Source organism: Hemicordylus capensis, chromosome 2 (assembly GCF_027244095.1).
Source record: "Hemicordylus capensis ecotype Gifberg chromosome 2, rHemCap1.1.pri, whole genome shotgun sequence".
NCBI lineage: Eukaryota > Metazoa > Chordata > Lepidosauria > Squamata > Cordylidae > Hemicordylus > Hemicordylus capensis.
The window spans coordinates 393,184,981-393,199,968 of record NC_069658.1 but is presented as its reverse complement, the minus strand read 5'-3'; the positions used below and the strand labels follow the sequence as shown (position 1 = coordinate 393,199,968).

The window sequence follows — 14,988 nt, the reverse complement described above, 5'->3', positions numbered from 1 at the left end:
TGAACATACTCAGCTTTATGCAATCCTGATAGGATACTGCTGTCTCAAGATGTTTTGGTTGTCTCTGGCAGTGATTTCTAGCTGCCCCTTGCTAGTGTGGATTCAAAGAAGGGCTGTGCTTATTCTTCATGGGCAATATGCATTGTTGAATTTCGTTTGCTGAGAATCTCAGGTTTCATTTTTAAAGACAAGTTTGTACTTCTCATGATTTGCAATGAGTACTGGAAAATATGTAGACAGTGTCTGCTGAAAGCTCAGAAACAAAACAGAGATGAGGGTGGGGCTTCAGTATGTTCATTTATAGCTCCTTGCTGTTCCCCAGAACATGTGAGAATTGAAATTTGTGCGATACTTTATTTCACCATCAGATAACATTCCAGTGTTTGCACTATGATGCTGGAATATTATTATTTTATATTCAGGAAATTAATCAAATTTAAAATTCTACATATTTCAGTTCTTGCAGCTGGTTCACACTTTGTTTTCTTCTTGGAATACTAAACCTTTGCACTTTCTTTTAAAGGTTCACCATTTACTCTGAGCACACCCAGTGCCCCAGGGCCCCTCGTGTTCACAGCTCTGAGTCCAGACTCTCTTCAGCTGAGTTGGGAGAGACCCCGCCAACCCAATGGGTCAATTCTAGGCTACATGGTCACCTGCGAGACATTGCATGGTGGAGGTATATGAAATATCTGGCCCAAATTGCAATCCTAATGGGAAATCACATACTATTTCATATCTATGAATGTATGAAACTATCTTATACCGTCAGATTATTGGTTCATCTAGATCCTTATTGTCTAAACTAACTAGTAGGAACTTCCCCATATTTCAGTTAGGGGTTTCCCCCCCATTTCTACCTGAGATGCCAGGGATTGAACATGGCACCTTCTGCATGCAAAGCATTTGCTGTACCTGGCTATAACTCCATTCCCAAGTCATGACTCATAGAACAGAACAGCGCATCTCCTGCTGCACTGCGTTCTATTTGTGAATCAGATCTCTGCCACTAAACAGAAGTGCCTGGCATGATAAAAGAGCACGTCAGATGGCTCTGATGGAACTTTATTACTTGTTCTCCATTTTTCAATTGTTTTGTATGTTTGCGTTTATTTAGGGGAACCCAGAAATATCTATGTGGAGGGAGACAACCCAGAGACCACCCTGACAGTGCCCTATCTCAATGAAAATGTTCCATATAAGTTCAAAGTGCAAGCGAAGACCACTCAGGGCTTTGGGCCTGAAAGAGAGGGCATTATCACCATTGAATCTCAAGATGGAGGTACATCCCCCCCCCGGACATAGTTATAATTGTTTGTTCTGTATGTATGTGGTGAAACTGCTGTGCCTGGAAGGAGATGGGGAGGAGGCAACATTCTTCCATAGGCTAGGACTGTGGAGATCAGGACAATAGGGATTCTGCTGGGAACCCCCATGCAGTTAAAAGGTATAGAATGCAAGGTGGGGGAGGGATGCATCAGGTGGTAAGTTTGGTGATTTCTTTTGCCCACGATGTAATGTGATGTGTGTGTGTGTGTGTGTCTATGTCTGTGTGTGTGTGTGTGTGTGTGTGTGTGTGTGTGTGTGTGTGTGTGTATGAGAGAGAGAGAGATTTAATGCTTGCTGTGACTCTTGGGGAATCATATCCTCTCCCTGCAGGATGTCCTCTAGTGTGAACGTGCCATCGACTTGAGAAGTTAAAATCTGTGAGGTACAGAACAGAGCCATCTTGGGAGTGGTGGAGCTGTGTGCCCCAAACATAGGATGCTCTCCCCTAATGAGGCCCACTAGAGCCCAACCCTCTTAACCTTTTGGTTAAAACATTTTAATTGGGATTTGCTTATTTTCTGTCATTTGGATGATGCCAAAGTAGATTGGTTTATGGTGATCTCTCTTGATTTTTTGAAGCTGTCAGTAACCACCATTTTATGGCAGGAGAGAGCCAGACTCTAAATCGGAAAATAAATAATAATTCCACATTTAAGAAGAACACTGTATAAACACTAGGAATTATTTTGCTATTCTAGTTTTGTTTTTGTTAAAGCAGAATTTGGAAAGCAAATCAATTTAGTAAACTGGCAAAGAATTTCATTTGAATGAATTCATTCTGATCCAAGAATTTAGATTTAGATTGAATTGAGATTTAGGTACATAATTGAGATTTAGGTTGAAAGAGCACATGGCACTTCCTATAATACAAATTATTAGATTCTGTTATAAGCTACTTGAGAAGATGATTTGCTCTTTCAGTGGTGGCCTTTCCCCTGCTCATTTCTCTCAAATGTTTTTCTGAGTCCATCCTTTAACTTCAAATGAAATAGCAAATGCAAATGAACTCCAAAGAGCTACATTAAAATGGATTTTTCTGTCCTTTCTGGTTCAGGTTCCTTCTCTCAGTATGGAACACAACAGTTCACCCGGGAGGAGGTTTTCAGCCTCCCCACAGAATACAGCACCAAAACCAGCATCACTCACTCCCCACTGGATCCTTTGTACACAGGTAAGGACTGTGGAAATAGGATCTGGCTTAGTTCTCAGTAGCTCCCTCTGAGTTCTATAGGGCAGAGTAAATGGGCTGCATCTGGGACCCTGTTGAGAGATGGGGAAACCTGCTTCTCAGTCTAGGAACTGGGTCACAAAGAGCAAGGGCAGATGTACCATGGTTTCCATTCTTTCCTCTGAGAGAGAGAAGGAAGCTTTCATGGATGCAGTGAGAGTAAAACTGGCCTCTATTTAACATTCCTAAACCACCCTTCATCCAAAGATATCAAGATGGTGTACAAAGAAGGAACATTAAAATAAACGCACACAATGCTGATCCCTTGCTGACTAACAAGGATTGTGCACAGAGATGCACTGCAGTGCTCCCAAAACCTATGTGCTGGTGCACACTGATAGTGAGGTGGCCAGCTAGGCCTTATGGGGCAGGGAGTTCCGAAGATGAGGTGCCACAATAAAAAAAGTCCTGTCATGCACTCCCAGTCAATTGGATTTCCAGTGGCAGGTGAGCGCAGAGCAGGGCCTCAGATTTTTTTTTAAATTTTTGTTTGTTTGTTTGTTTGTTTAATACATTTATATACCGCCACAAATCAAAGTCTTGGGACAGTTGTATGTAGTTGATGAGCAGTTTCATACAGGAAGAGGCAGTCCTTCAGATAATCTAGACCATGACAGTTTAAGGCTTTAGAGGTAATGACCAGCTCCTTGAATTGTGCTGGGAAACCAACTGGCAACCAGTCTGGATGGAACAGAATGGGAGTTGCCTGCTCCCAAGCCTTGTCCCCTACAATGATCCCAGCTGGCACATCTTGTGCCAGTCAAAATTTCTGGAAACTCTTCAAAGTTAGACCCACATAGAGCATACTGCAGTAGTCCAAGTGAGATGTGACTAAGGCATAGGTAATGCTGGCCAGATATTCCTTCTGCAGGAAAGGGTGCAGTTAGTCCACTAGCTGAAGCTGTGCAAATGCACTCTGGACCACAGCCATTACCTAGTTATCAAGGAGTAAAGCTGGGTTTAGAAGCATGCCCAGATTTCAAACCTGATCCTTCCGGAGGAGTGCAACCCCACCCAGAGTTGTTGTATTCCTTCTCCCAGATTGGCTCTCCTACTCACCAATAATACCTCTGCCTTCCCTGGATTAAGTGTCAGCTTGCTGTCCCACATCCAGTCCATCAGCAAACTCGAACTCTGATTCAGAACATCCACTGCCTCCATGGGATTGGATGAAAACGGAGAGATAGAACTGGGTGTCATCAGAATCTCACTTGGGCATCCAGGGTCAGAGGTGGATCTAGGATCATCCACAAACTTGTGAACTTGGTCTTTCAGGGGGAATGTAACCCCAATCCAGTCAGATGTACTTCACTATCTGGATTGCCAAATTTACTAATCCAGAGTACCTCCATCTTGTCTGGAATTAAATTTGTTTGCTCTTATCCAAACAAAAACTCCAAACACTGGTTCAAGGTTTCCACTGCCTCCCAGGTATCAGTTGACAAGTAAAGCTTACTGATGACACCACAGTCCAAACCTGTGGGCAATTTCTCCCTGCAGTTTCACATAGATGTTAATCAGCATGGATGACCTCTTAGGCCAAAGGCTAAGGGTGATACAGAAGTTCCCTAGCACCAGCTTCTGGAACCAACCAAAAGGAAGGACTGGAGCCACTGTAACACAATGCTTCCCACCTCATTCCAGCAAAGTGATATTGAAGGATACCATGGCCAATGGTATCAAAAGGTGCTGAGAGGTCCAGCAGAACCCACAAGGCCACATTCCACTGCCATCCAGCTCCTTGTCTGTGTCATCTAACAGGGCAACCAAAGCAGTCCCCAAACCAGGTTGGAATCTGGATCAAGATAATCAGTTTTGCAAAGGAAAACTGGATCGGGGTCACCACTACACAAACACCTTACCTAAGAATGGTGTATAGGAGACTGCCCTATAATTATCCAGCAGTAACAAGTTACTCTAGAAGATATTGCCTACTTGCAAGAACCTCTAGTACGGGAAGATGAAGTTAGATCATCACTCCGGTCATTACCAAGTCAGAAGGCTACAGGAATTGATGGAATAGCTACAGAAACATGGCAAGCAACAGAAGAAGAATCAGTCAAGGCTCTAACCAAACTATGTCAGCAAATTTGGAGAACAACACAGTGGCCAACAGATTGGAAGAGGTCAGTCTATACAAAAGAAAGGAAACTCAACAGATTGTGCAAACCATTGTACAATATCCTTAATTTCACATGCTAGCAAATAATGCTCAGGATCATCCAATGCAGATTAGAGCCCTATGTGGAAAGGGAAATTCTGGATGTTCAAGCTGTTTTCAGAAAAGGCTGAAGAACAAGAGACATCATTGCTGATGCACACTGGATAATTGAGAAAGCCAAAGAATACCAAAAAGAAGTCAATATGTGCTTTATTGACTATAGAAAGGCCTTTGATTGCATCAGCCATGTCAAGTTGTGGAATATCCTTAGGAAAATGGGCATCCCAGAACATCTCATTGTTCTCATGAAAAACCTGTACACAGGACAGGAAGCCACAGTCCAGATGGAACATGGTGAAATAGACTGGTTCCAGATCAGCAAAGGAGTAACCCCTGCTAACTGAGCAAAGAGACACCTTTAAAAATGGTGATTATCTTATATTTAGCAGGGGGAGAGCAACTGGCCCTATCCATCCCCAGCACAGCATCCCTCCAGTGGCTGTTGCTGGTGTCTACCTTATGATTCTTTTTAGATTGTGAGTCCTTTGTGGACAGGGAACTGTCTTATTTATGTATTAATTATTTTTAATTTTAATTATTGAGAATTTTGTAGAAGAGCGGTATATAAATATTCGTAGTAAGTAAGTAAGAAAGAAAGACAAGGCTGTATACTTTCTCCTTCTTTATTCAACTTACATGCTGAACATATACTGAGAGAAGCTGAATTGGAAGAAGATGAGCGTGATTTCAAAGTTGGAGGAAGAAGCATCAATAACCTGCACTATGCTGATGACACCACTCTGATCGCAGAGAATGCGAATGATCTGCAAGCTCTAGTAATGAAAGTCAAGGAGCACAGAGGAAAAAATGGGACTACAACTAAATGTCAAGAAGTCTAAACTAATGACAACGGGTACAGCAACCAGCCTCAGAATTGATAATGAAGACACTGAAGTGGTGGAGAGAGGTACCACAAGTAGTGCCCCTCATGCAAGGACTGGGGCAGTGACCTCATTACCTGAACAATATATAAACTAGCCCAGGGAGAAATTAAAGTGAGGAGGAGACAAGAGTATATTCTCACTTAAAGAAGACTGCATGCCTTACTCTTAAACTATTTGTTCCTGTGAACATTTATGGAATATAACCTGGAAGAAACATCAATAACCTGCGCTATGCTGATGACACCACTCTGATAGCTGAGAATGCAGATGATCTGCAAGTTCTAGTAATGAAAGTCAAGGAGCACAGTGAAAAAATGGGACTATGACTAAATGTCAAGAAGACTAAACTAATGACAACAGGTCCACAACCAGCTTCAGAACTGATAAAGAAGACATTGAAGAGGTGGATAGCTTCTGCCTTTTAGGATCGACCATCAACAGTAAAAGACCCAGCAATCAAGAAATATGCTGCAGACTAGCACTTGGTAGGGTTGCAATGAAGGCCTTGGAAAGGATATCTAGATGCCATGACATGTCTATACCTACAGAGATTAGAATCGTTCGAACAGTGGTTTTCCCCAATACACTCTATGGATGCGAAAGCTGGACTTTGAAGAAGCAAGATAGAAAAAGTATTGATGCTTTTGAACTTTGGTGCTGGAGAAGACTTTTGAGGATACCATGGACAGCCAGAGAAACAAACAAATATTCCCTTTAGGGGCTGGAGCTGCTGTAGGAAGAACATCTAGGTTCCAAGTTCCCTCTCTGGCATCTCCAAGATAGAGCTGAGAGAGACTCCTGCCTGCAACCTTGGAGAAGCCGCTGCCAGTCTGTGTAGACAATACTGAGCTAGATAGACCAATGGTCTGACTCGGTATATGGCAGCTTCCTATGTTCTTAAATTAATCCGGAATTTTCACTCGAGGCACAAATGACCAGGCTCAAACTATCATACTTTAGACACATTATGCAAAGACCCAGCTCCCTTGAGAAGTCCATAATGCTGGGGAAAGTTGAAGAACAGAGAAGAAGAGGACGACCAGCAGCAAGGTGGATGGACTCAATTATGACAGCAATGAATGCACCACTGAGAGACCTTAAAGGCCAAATTGAAGACAGATTATCCTGGAGAGAATCTATCTATGTTTTCGCTAAGAGTCAACGCCAACTTGATGGCACTTAATCTATCAATCAATCAATCTGCTTTCTTCGAGGGGTACCTCCATCTGCTATGAGAACATACTATCTTTCTAGGAATACCCTATTTATCTGAATCAAAAGCTAGTTTTTTCATGTTCTTTGATGTTAGAAATTGGGGGGTTGTCTTCTTCCTTTTGAGTAAATACAGGTTTAAACCCCCCCCCCTTTTAAAAAGAGGGTTGTGTTAAATTCAGAATTGTCTTCTATTTGAGTAAATACCGTAAAAGTAGAGGAAAGGTTTGGGATATCCTTGTATGACTTTATTGAATGCTATTCTTGTGTTTTAGGGAATCTAGACGAAAAGATGTTACTGTACTATAACAGTAGTTGTTTCTGAATGAAGTACCTACTGCTATTTGCCTTTGTTCATGTGAATGCAGTTAGGACCCATTGTCAGTACAAAACAAATCAGATGGGTGCTTATCTGAAATGGACCATGGTTGTGTTTAACCCTGGGCTGCATAACTCTGGTCCTCCTGCAGATGCTGGACTACAGCTCTCACCATCCTTGACTATTGGCCACCATGGCTGGGAACGATGGAAGTTGTAGTCCAACAACAGCTGGAGGGCCAAAGTTGTGCAGCCCTGTGTTAACCATACCCAATACGGACATCAGTATTTCACAAAAAGAGTCTTTATCTGGATTCAGAACTCTCGGCTTGTGATTCAGACACTCAAGCAGAACCGTTGCATACTAAAATGAATCCTGTATATTTGCCCCTAAAAACTTATTTATTCGTAGGAAGCTGCCTTATACTGGGTCAGACCATTGGTCCATCAAGTTCATTATTGCCTACCCAGACTGGCAGCAGCTTCTTCAAAGTTACAGGCAGGAGTCTCTCCCAGCCCTATCTTGGGAGATGTCAGGGAGGGAACTCAGAACCTTCTCTTCCCGGAGCACCTCATCCCCTAAGGGGAATATCTTACAGTGCTCACATGTAACCCCTGCTAACTGAGCAAAGATACACCTTTTAAAGTGGTTATTCTCTTACATTTAGCAGGGGGAGAGCAACTGCCCCTATCCAGCCCCAGCACAGCATTCTTCCAGTGGCTGTGGCTGGTATCTGCCTTATGTTTCTTTTAGATTGTGAGCCCTTTGGGGGACAGGGGGATGTTTTATTTATGCATTAGTTATTTTTCTATGTAAACCACTTCATGAATGTTGGTTGAAGAGCGGTATATAAATATTCGTTGTCGTAGTAGTAGTCGTCGTCTCCCATTCAAATACAAACCAGGGTGGGCCCTGCTTAGCAAAGGAGACAATTCATGCTAACTGCCACAAGACCAGCTCTCCTCCCATAATGCAGGGAATCTATACAGACCTACATATATATGCTCATACAGACACTGGAGTGCCTAATGCAACTTTGTTTTGTTCCAGATGGCATGCTGACGACCACTCAGCGAGTGGAGAGTGGCAGCACGCTCACCAAACAATATGTCACCAGAACCATGATGTCGAACAGCAGTGGGACATTTAGCAGACAGACCGAGAGACAATTCTATGAAGCTTGAGTCAGGAGGGAAGCTGCCGAAGGGACACTTGGATTTTAGCAGGGGATGATCTCTAGTCGGCCTGATCTGTGGTCAGCTTGGCTCGTGGTGCCTGCTGCATTGCATTAGCACTAAAAGCAATAGACATTGCTTAGGAACACTGGAGACTGTATGGTGTCTAGGTGATACCATAGGACATTATGGAATGTGTTTTAAGCGGAAAGGTGGCTTATGAAGGGCTATTGCTTCCATTTTGAGTCAAGCTGCTGAGCTTTGCATGCTTTGCTTGGCTGCTCTCTGACATTGCCACTCAGAACTAAATTTGTGTTTAAATCTCCACCTCCTGTCATAGCTTTTTTATTTTTGATACTTTTAAATTTTTTATTTCCCTTCCCATGTCCCCCCCACCCTTCAAGCGTGTCTCCTTGCCTTGTCAATACTGTTAATACAAGTATTATTATTGTCAGGCTCCAGAAAAAGCATTTTGTGGTTTTTCATTTTATTCATTCTGAATAACCACGTTCAACAAAAGTACAGCTGCTTCTGAATTCTACCCAGAGTCCTCCTTCCCCTCTTCTGTGCTGGCCAAGTGTGTAGGAGGTTGATGACATGGTTGGCCAATGTCAGCTTCATCGGCTTTAGTCCAGGCTAAAGGTCACTTCAGTAGTGGTGGAGATTTCATTGCACATACGCAATGAATCTTCCAGTACCGACATAATGCAGGTATCACATACTCTTGGACAAGCACCATTCACTCGATCACACTGCTTCATGGCCATTGTAGTCAACTACAATATTATCCATACAAGGCAGTTGAGCTATGAAGTGAATTGTACATCTGTGTGCCTGTTATATAGACCCTGGGTGCTCTTGCATCTGTGCAAGTCAGCCGCTCCAAAGTATGGGGGAATTTGGAGGAGGGAAAGGAATTCTGTGAATATCCTGTGCTCAGATCTAGGTGCGTGGCTAATTCCTCAGAAGTCCTTCAGTGAGTTTTGTTCATCTTTAAATATAATGCAGAGTCCCTGCAACTAGAGCAGCAAGTGGGAAAGCCCTAGCCCTTTTCCTGCTGTGCTAGTTTTGTTCTTGCAAGGGATGTATAAACACAGTGGAGCATTCAAAAAATGTGATTCGCCACCTACAGGCCATCCTAGTGTTTCCTTCACATGCACATATAGATCCATCCTGAGATACAGAAGCAGTGCCTTGCCTCAAGTTACCTGAGGAAGAGATGTTGACAGGCTTAGAGGATGGCTAAAGAGACCCAAAAGGGATATCAAGAGGAACTCAAGAATGAAGGCAGGAATTGATTGTAGAAACCTTTCTAGAGACTGAAGCCGCTCAACCACACCTGCCCATGCTACAGCCTCTCAGTTGTCAGGATGGAATTGTGTCACATTTCCCAAAAAGGCGGTGGGTGGGGTGGGAGTGGGAGGGAGCTTTTTAGTCATTTGCATGTGTGTGTTTATATGAATGCAGATTTAACAAAGAAGCTGGGTGGCACTAAACAGTCTTTTTTTACTTGCATTTTTTTCTTGTTATAAAAGGCAACAGAAATCCAGAAGGAACGGCCCCCCAAGTTATCCCTCTTATGGCACTGATTATGATGTGTGTGTTGTGTCGAAAGACTGAATTTAAAGCTATTATTTCTTGTTTTGCACAATGATTCCTATGAGCTAGTGGTTTTCAAATTAAGTTCCAGGCAAGCTGAGGTTTCTCAGACCAATAATGCAGACAAAATATCCCTAAAAGACAGCTTTCCCCACCACCACTGATCTTCATACAAGATGACAGGGAGGCCTGTAGGTCTGGCCAGTGCCCCACATGAACTGAGCACTCTACAATATGCCTTAGTAGCCTCTGCAATGCACTGTGATTTTGTGACTGACGTTTGTTTCCTCAGCAGACGTCAACATGGAAAGGGCTCCCTGAAGGTGAAACATTTGAAATACCACGGTCCTAATGTATATTTACACAGCTAGAACAATCCAATCCAATCAACTTTTGCTCCATTTGACCCTGGTATACATTTGTGCCACTAATTGAACCAATTTTGTATATTACTGGAGAAAACTCAAAACACCTAATAAAGGGTCACTGTGACCTTACTGTAAAACATGATTGGGGCCTTTCGCTTCTATTGATGTACCAAGTTAGGTCTCTTAGAATCTATTTTGGGTTTACCGGTGACTCACTCCTAGCAACTGAGTCTCTAAATCTCCCTAGGCCATCTTTCCAAAGGCAATGTTATCATTGTGGGGCACTTTGATCTCAACCAATTAAACCTGTTATTTCATGGATTCTTTGTATTCTGCTTTAAATACAGTGCACTTACTGGAAACCGCTAAATAACATATTTTCAGAACTTACAGTACACTCTTTTGTGAAGTCACCTAGCCCGGCTGCAAGTTTGCTCTTACTGCATATTTTAATGCTTTGTATTGAAGGTACACCACACAGGCCTCAATTTTAACCAAAGAGCCCCTTATGGGTGTCTGATGTGCCAGATTTCAGTGACCTAGTGGGTCTAACGCCCATTTTAAAAGGGATTGTATGTTTTCACCTATGTAACAGAAGAACCAGAATAGAATGTAAAGTGCATTTTTGCAGCCCTCTGTGACTTGCAGGGGTTGATGGTATTTAATATGCAGTGTGAATAATGGAATAGACTGACAGCTGGTGTTCTGGACCAGATGGCTTTATATTGCACTTAATAAACATTTTCCCTGTTATCCCAGCTGGCTATTTATTTCCAAATGTCTCACATGGGGATGGGGGTGGGGAGGTGACAACTATGCCTGTTGATGAAATTAGGGCTGCAATTGTATAATTTTATTTTTCAAATTTGTAGAGCGCCTCAAACTTCCATCTCTGGGCAGTTTACAACAACATAAAACAGATTAAAAAGACCTTAAACCAATTTAAAACCACAGCCCAGTTAAACAGTTTGGGTGAAAACATTAGTCTTTAGAGACTTTTAAAAAGTTGTCAGAGATGATGAAGCTCTTATTTCAGCAGGGAGTGCATTCCAGAGTCTTGGGGCAGCAACAGAGAAGGCCTGTCCCTGTGTAGCCACCAGACAAACTGGTAGCAACTGCAGATGAACCTCTCTAGACAATCTCAATGGGTGGCAGGGCTCATGGCAAAGAAAGTGTTCTCTTAAATACCCAGGACCTACGCTGTTTAGGTTATAACAAGCACCTTGTATTTTGCCTGGAAACTTATTGGGAGCCAGTGTAGTTCTTTTGGTATAGGGGCAATATGATTTCTTCAAGTTAGCTCAGAAAGCAACCTGGCCAGAACCTGGCCATTCTGTACCAACACCGAACTACATACAAAGGCAGCCCCACATAAAGTGCATTGCAGTAGTCAAGTCTGGAGATTACCAGCGTATGTGCCATTGTTCTGAGTTCATTTATCCCAAGCTACGGATGCGGGTGCTGTATCAGCCAAAGTTGATAGACAGCACCTCTGGCCATTGCCTCAACCTGGAACACCAGGGAGAGGTTTGGATCCAGAAGCACCCAGAGACTGCATACCTGTTCCTTCTGGGGAAGTGTGATCCCATCCAGGACCAGCAGAGCAATATTGTCTCCCGAGTTCTGACCCCACACAATGAGTACCCCCCACCCTGTCTTATCTGGATTACATCTCAGTTTATCTCTCATCCAGCCCATCACCTCTGAGCAGGCATTTAGAGACTCCTGATGATATTAATATGGAGAAATAGATTTGGATGTCATCGGCATACTGATAACAGCCTGCACCAAACCTCCTGATGATCTCTCCCAGTGCTTTAATGTAGATGTTAAACAGCATTGGAGACAATATGGAGCCCTTGGGGGACACATCTAGAAGTTCAGATTTTGAAGAACAACTGTCTCCAAGGGACACAATCTGCAATCTGCCCAATAGATAGGAGTGGAGCCACTGCAAAGCAGTGCCCCCCACCCCCAACCCCCTCAGATGCTCCAGACGGATACGATGGTAGATAGTAAAGCCACCAAGAGATCCAAAAGGACCAACAGAGTCACACTCGCTCTGTCAATTCCTAATGGGTGATAATCCATCAAGTTGACCAAGGCAGTCTCAACCCAATAGCCAAGAAAGCAACCTGGCCGCTGTTTTCTGTACCAACTGCAGTTTCCAGACTACGTACAAAGGCAGCCTCACATAAAGTGCATTGCAGTAGTCAAGTCTGGAGCTAACCAACATATGTACCATTGTTCTGAGTTCATTTATCCCAGGGGCGTAACTACTATTAGGCAAGGGGAGGTGGCTGCCTGGGGGCCCCCACGCCTCGAGGGGTCCCCCAGAGGCAAGTCACATGTGAAGTGTGTGTGTATGTGTATCAGCGAGGGGCCCATTTTAAAATTTTGTCTCTGGGCCCACTCCAGCCTTGTTACGCCCCTGATTTATCCCAAGCTACGGATGCAGGTGCTGTATCAGCCAAAGTTGATAGACAGCATCTCTGGCCACTGCCTCAACCTTGAACACCAGGGAGAGGTTTGGATCCAGAAGCACCCCCAGATTGCGAACCTGTTCTATCCGGGGGAGTGTGACCCCATCCAGAACTGGCAGATCAAAATCATCTCCTGAGTTCCGACCCCGTACAATAAGTACCGCTGTCTTATCTGGATTCAGCCTCATCCAACCCATCACTGCCTCCAGGCAGGCATTTAGGGAGGTTATGCCTTCTCCTGATGAGGTTGACATGGAGAAATAGATTTGGGTATCATCAGCATACTGATAACACCCTGCACCAAATCTCCTGATGACTTCTTCCAGTGGTTTCATGTAGATGTTAAACAACATCAGAGACAATACAGAGCCCAGAGGGACACCATACAAAAGTTCAGATTTTGAAGAACAACAGTCTCCAAGAGACACCATCTGGAATCTGCCCATGAGGTAGGAGCGGAACCACTGCAAAGCAGTGCTTCCCGCCCCCAATCCCCTCAGATGTTCCAGAAGGATACTATGGTCAATGGTATTGAAAGCCACCGAGAGATCCAAAAGGACCAACAGAGCCACACTCCCTCTGTCAATTCCTAATTGGAGATCATCAATCAGACTGACCAAGGCAGTCTCTACCCCATAGCCCACCTGAAAGCCAGTTTGAAATGGGTCTAGATAATCAGTTTCCTCCAAGACTGCCTGGAACTGAGAGGCCACCACCTTCTCAATCACCATGCCCAACCATGGAAGATTGGAGACAGGCCTATAGTTGCTTAACTCTGAGGAATCTAATGCAGGCTTCTTCCGGTCTAATAATTGCCTCCTTAAGACAAGGAGGCATCCTCCTGCCCTCCCTCAGAGAAGCATTTATAATTTCTACCAGGCCTTCTACAACAACCCCCCTGCCAGACAGTATAAGCCATGTCAGACAAGGGTCAGGAGAACAGGTGGTAGGCTGCAGAGTTTAATTTAGTTTAATAGGCTTAGGCGTGTCTAACTTTGTTCAGCTCAACTTGCTAAACTCAATTGAGTTTAATGGGCTTAGGTGTGTCTTTGCTCAGGATCGGGCTGTAGAACCAAAATACTACATGTAGTTCTGGCATAATTATTCTGAAGAAAAAGACCCCACAGTGAAAAACCAAAAAAGTTGGAGAGCTAATTTGATTGCAACCTATAAAGCAGAGACCTAGTAGCAAAGGCAGATTTCTGCATCCAGCAAACTTAAGTTGTGTAGCTGGGAACTGCTATGTACTGTATATTAGAAATACAATACATAACTCTAGCATTTCATGCTGCATGCCCTCACTATGATGGCTTGATGTGGCAGTGATGACAGTGGAGGATTTAGGAAATAAAAAGGAATAAAGTTGTGGTGGGAGAGCAATTGACATGTGGAGTTGCTGAGCGTTATCTAACTCTACTTTCAACCACAAAGACAGCCAACAGTTACTGGGTCTGAATACCTGTTGAATTCTGCTGAGCAGCTGAAATATTTTTTGTTTCCCTTCAGTATTTTACAAAACAGAGTTAGACAGTGACTGACCTCCTGACTAGCACTGTGTGCATGCTTCTAGTAACAGTATGCAAGCAGCACTAGCCACCCCTTGCCCCACATTTCCAAAGCATGGGTGCTCTTCCACAGGAACACAACTATTTTTGGCACTCTTCCCATGCTCTGAAGGTGCTCTGTTACAGTAGAAACAGGTCCACGATCATCACTGTAACAGAGTACTTTCAGAATACTGGGAAGAGTGCCAAAAATAGTTCCCCTCTTGCACAAGAGTGCCCATGTTCCTGTGATAAAGAACTCTGGCACCTGAACATTCCACCTCATGGGAAGAAGCTGGGCCGGTTCACATTATACAGCTTGGTAGCACATGGAAACAGGAAGGTGTGCACCAATCGTGGAACCCTTCCATCATGTTCATTAATGGCATGAGGGGGGCTGGTCATCCAAATGGCACTTAAACATGTGCTCACGTATTTAGAGTGCGTGTTTAAGGGTCATTCAGATGAACAGCCCCCCACATGTGATTAAGAAATGTACTGGGAGGGCATCAGAACATCTGTGGAGGACATGCCAATGGGTGCACTCTTGGCATGCCCTTTCCTGTTTATGTATAGTGCTGGGCTGCATTTTTGGAACTGGTTCTTCCTGTGTTTTCAGAGAAATG

At 43.7% G+C, this 14,988-nt stretch overlaps 1 protein-coding gene across 17 annotated transcripts in view; it reads left to right on the top strand.

The window, feature by feature from the left end:
* Positions 1-11,088, top strand: part of ITGB4 (integrin subunit beta 4) — a 123,037-nt gene extending 111,949 nt beyond the window's left edge. For all 17 annotated transcript variants that reach the window (XM_053293898.1, XM_053293896.1, XM_053293897.1 and 14 more), the window contains 4 exons: positions 524-679; positions 1,118-1,282; positions 2,384-2,500; positions 8,244-11,088. In XM_053293898.1, coding sequence (XP_053149873.1) covers positions 524-679; positions 1,118-1,282; positions 2,384-2,500; positions 8,244-8,377 — 572 coding nt within the window. In that variant the 3' untranslated portion in view covers positions 8,378-11,088. The remainder of the gene's footprint in view (positions 1-523; positions 680-1,117; positions 1,283-2,383; positions 2,501-8,243) is intronic.
* The last annotated feature ends 3,900 nt before the right edge of the window (positions 11,089-14,988 follow it).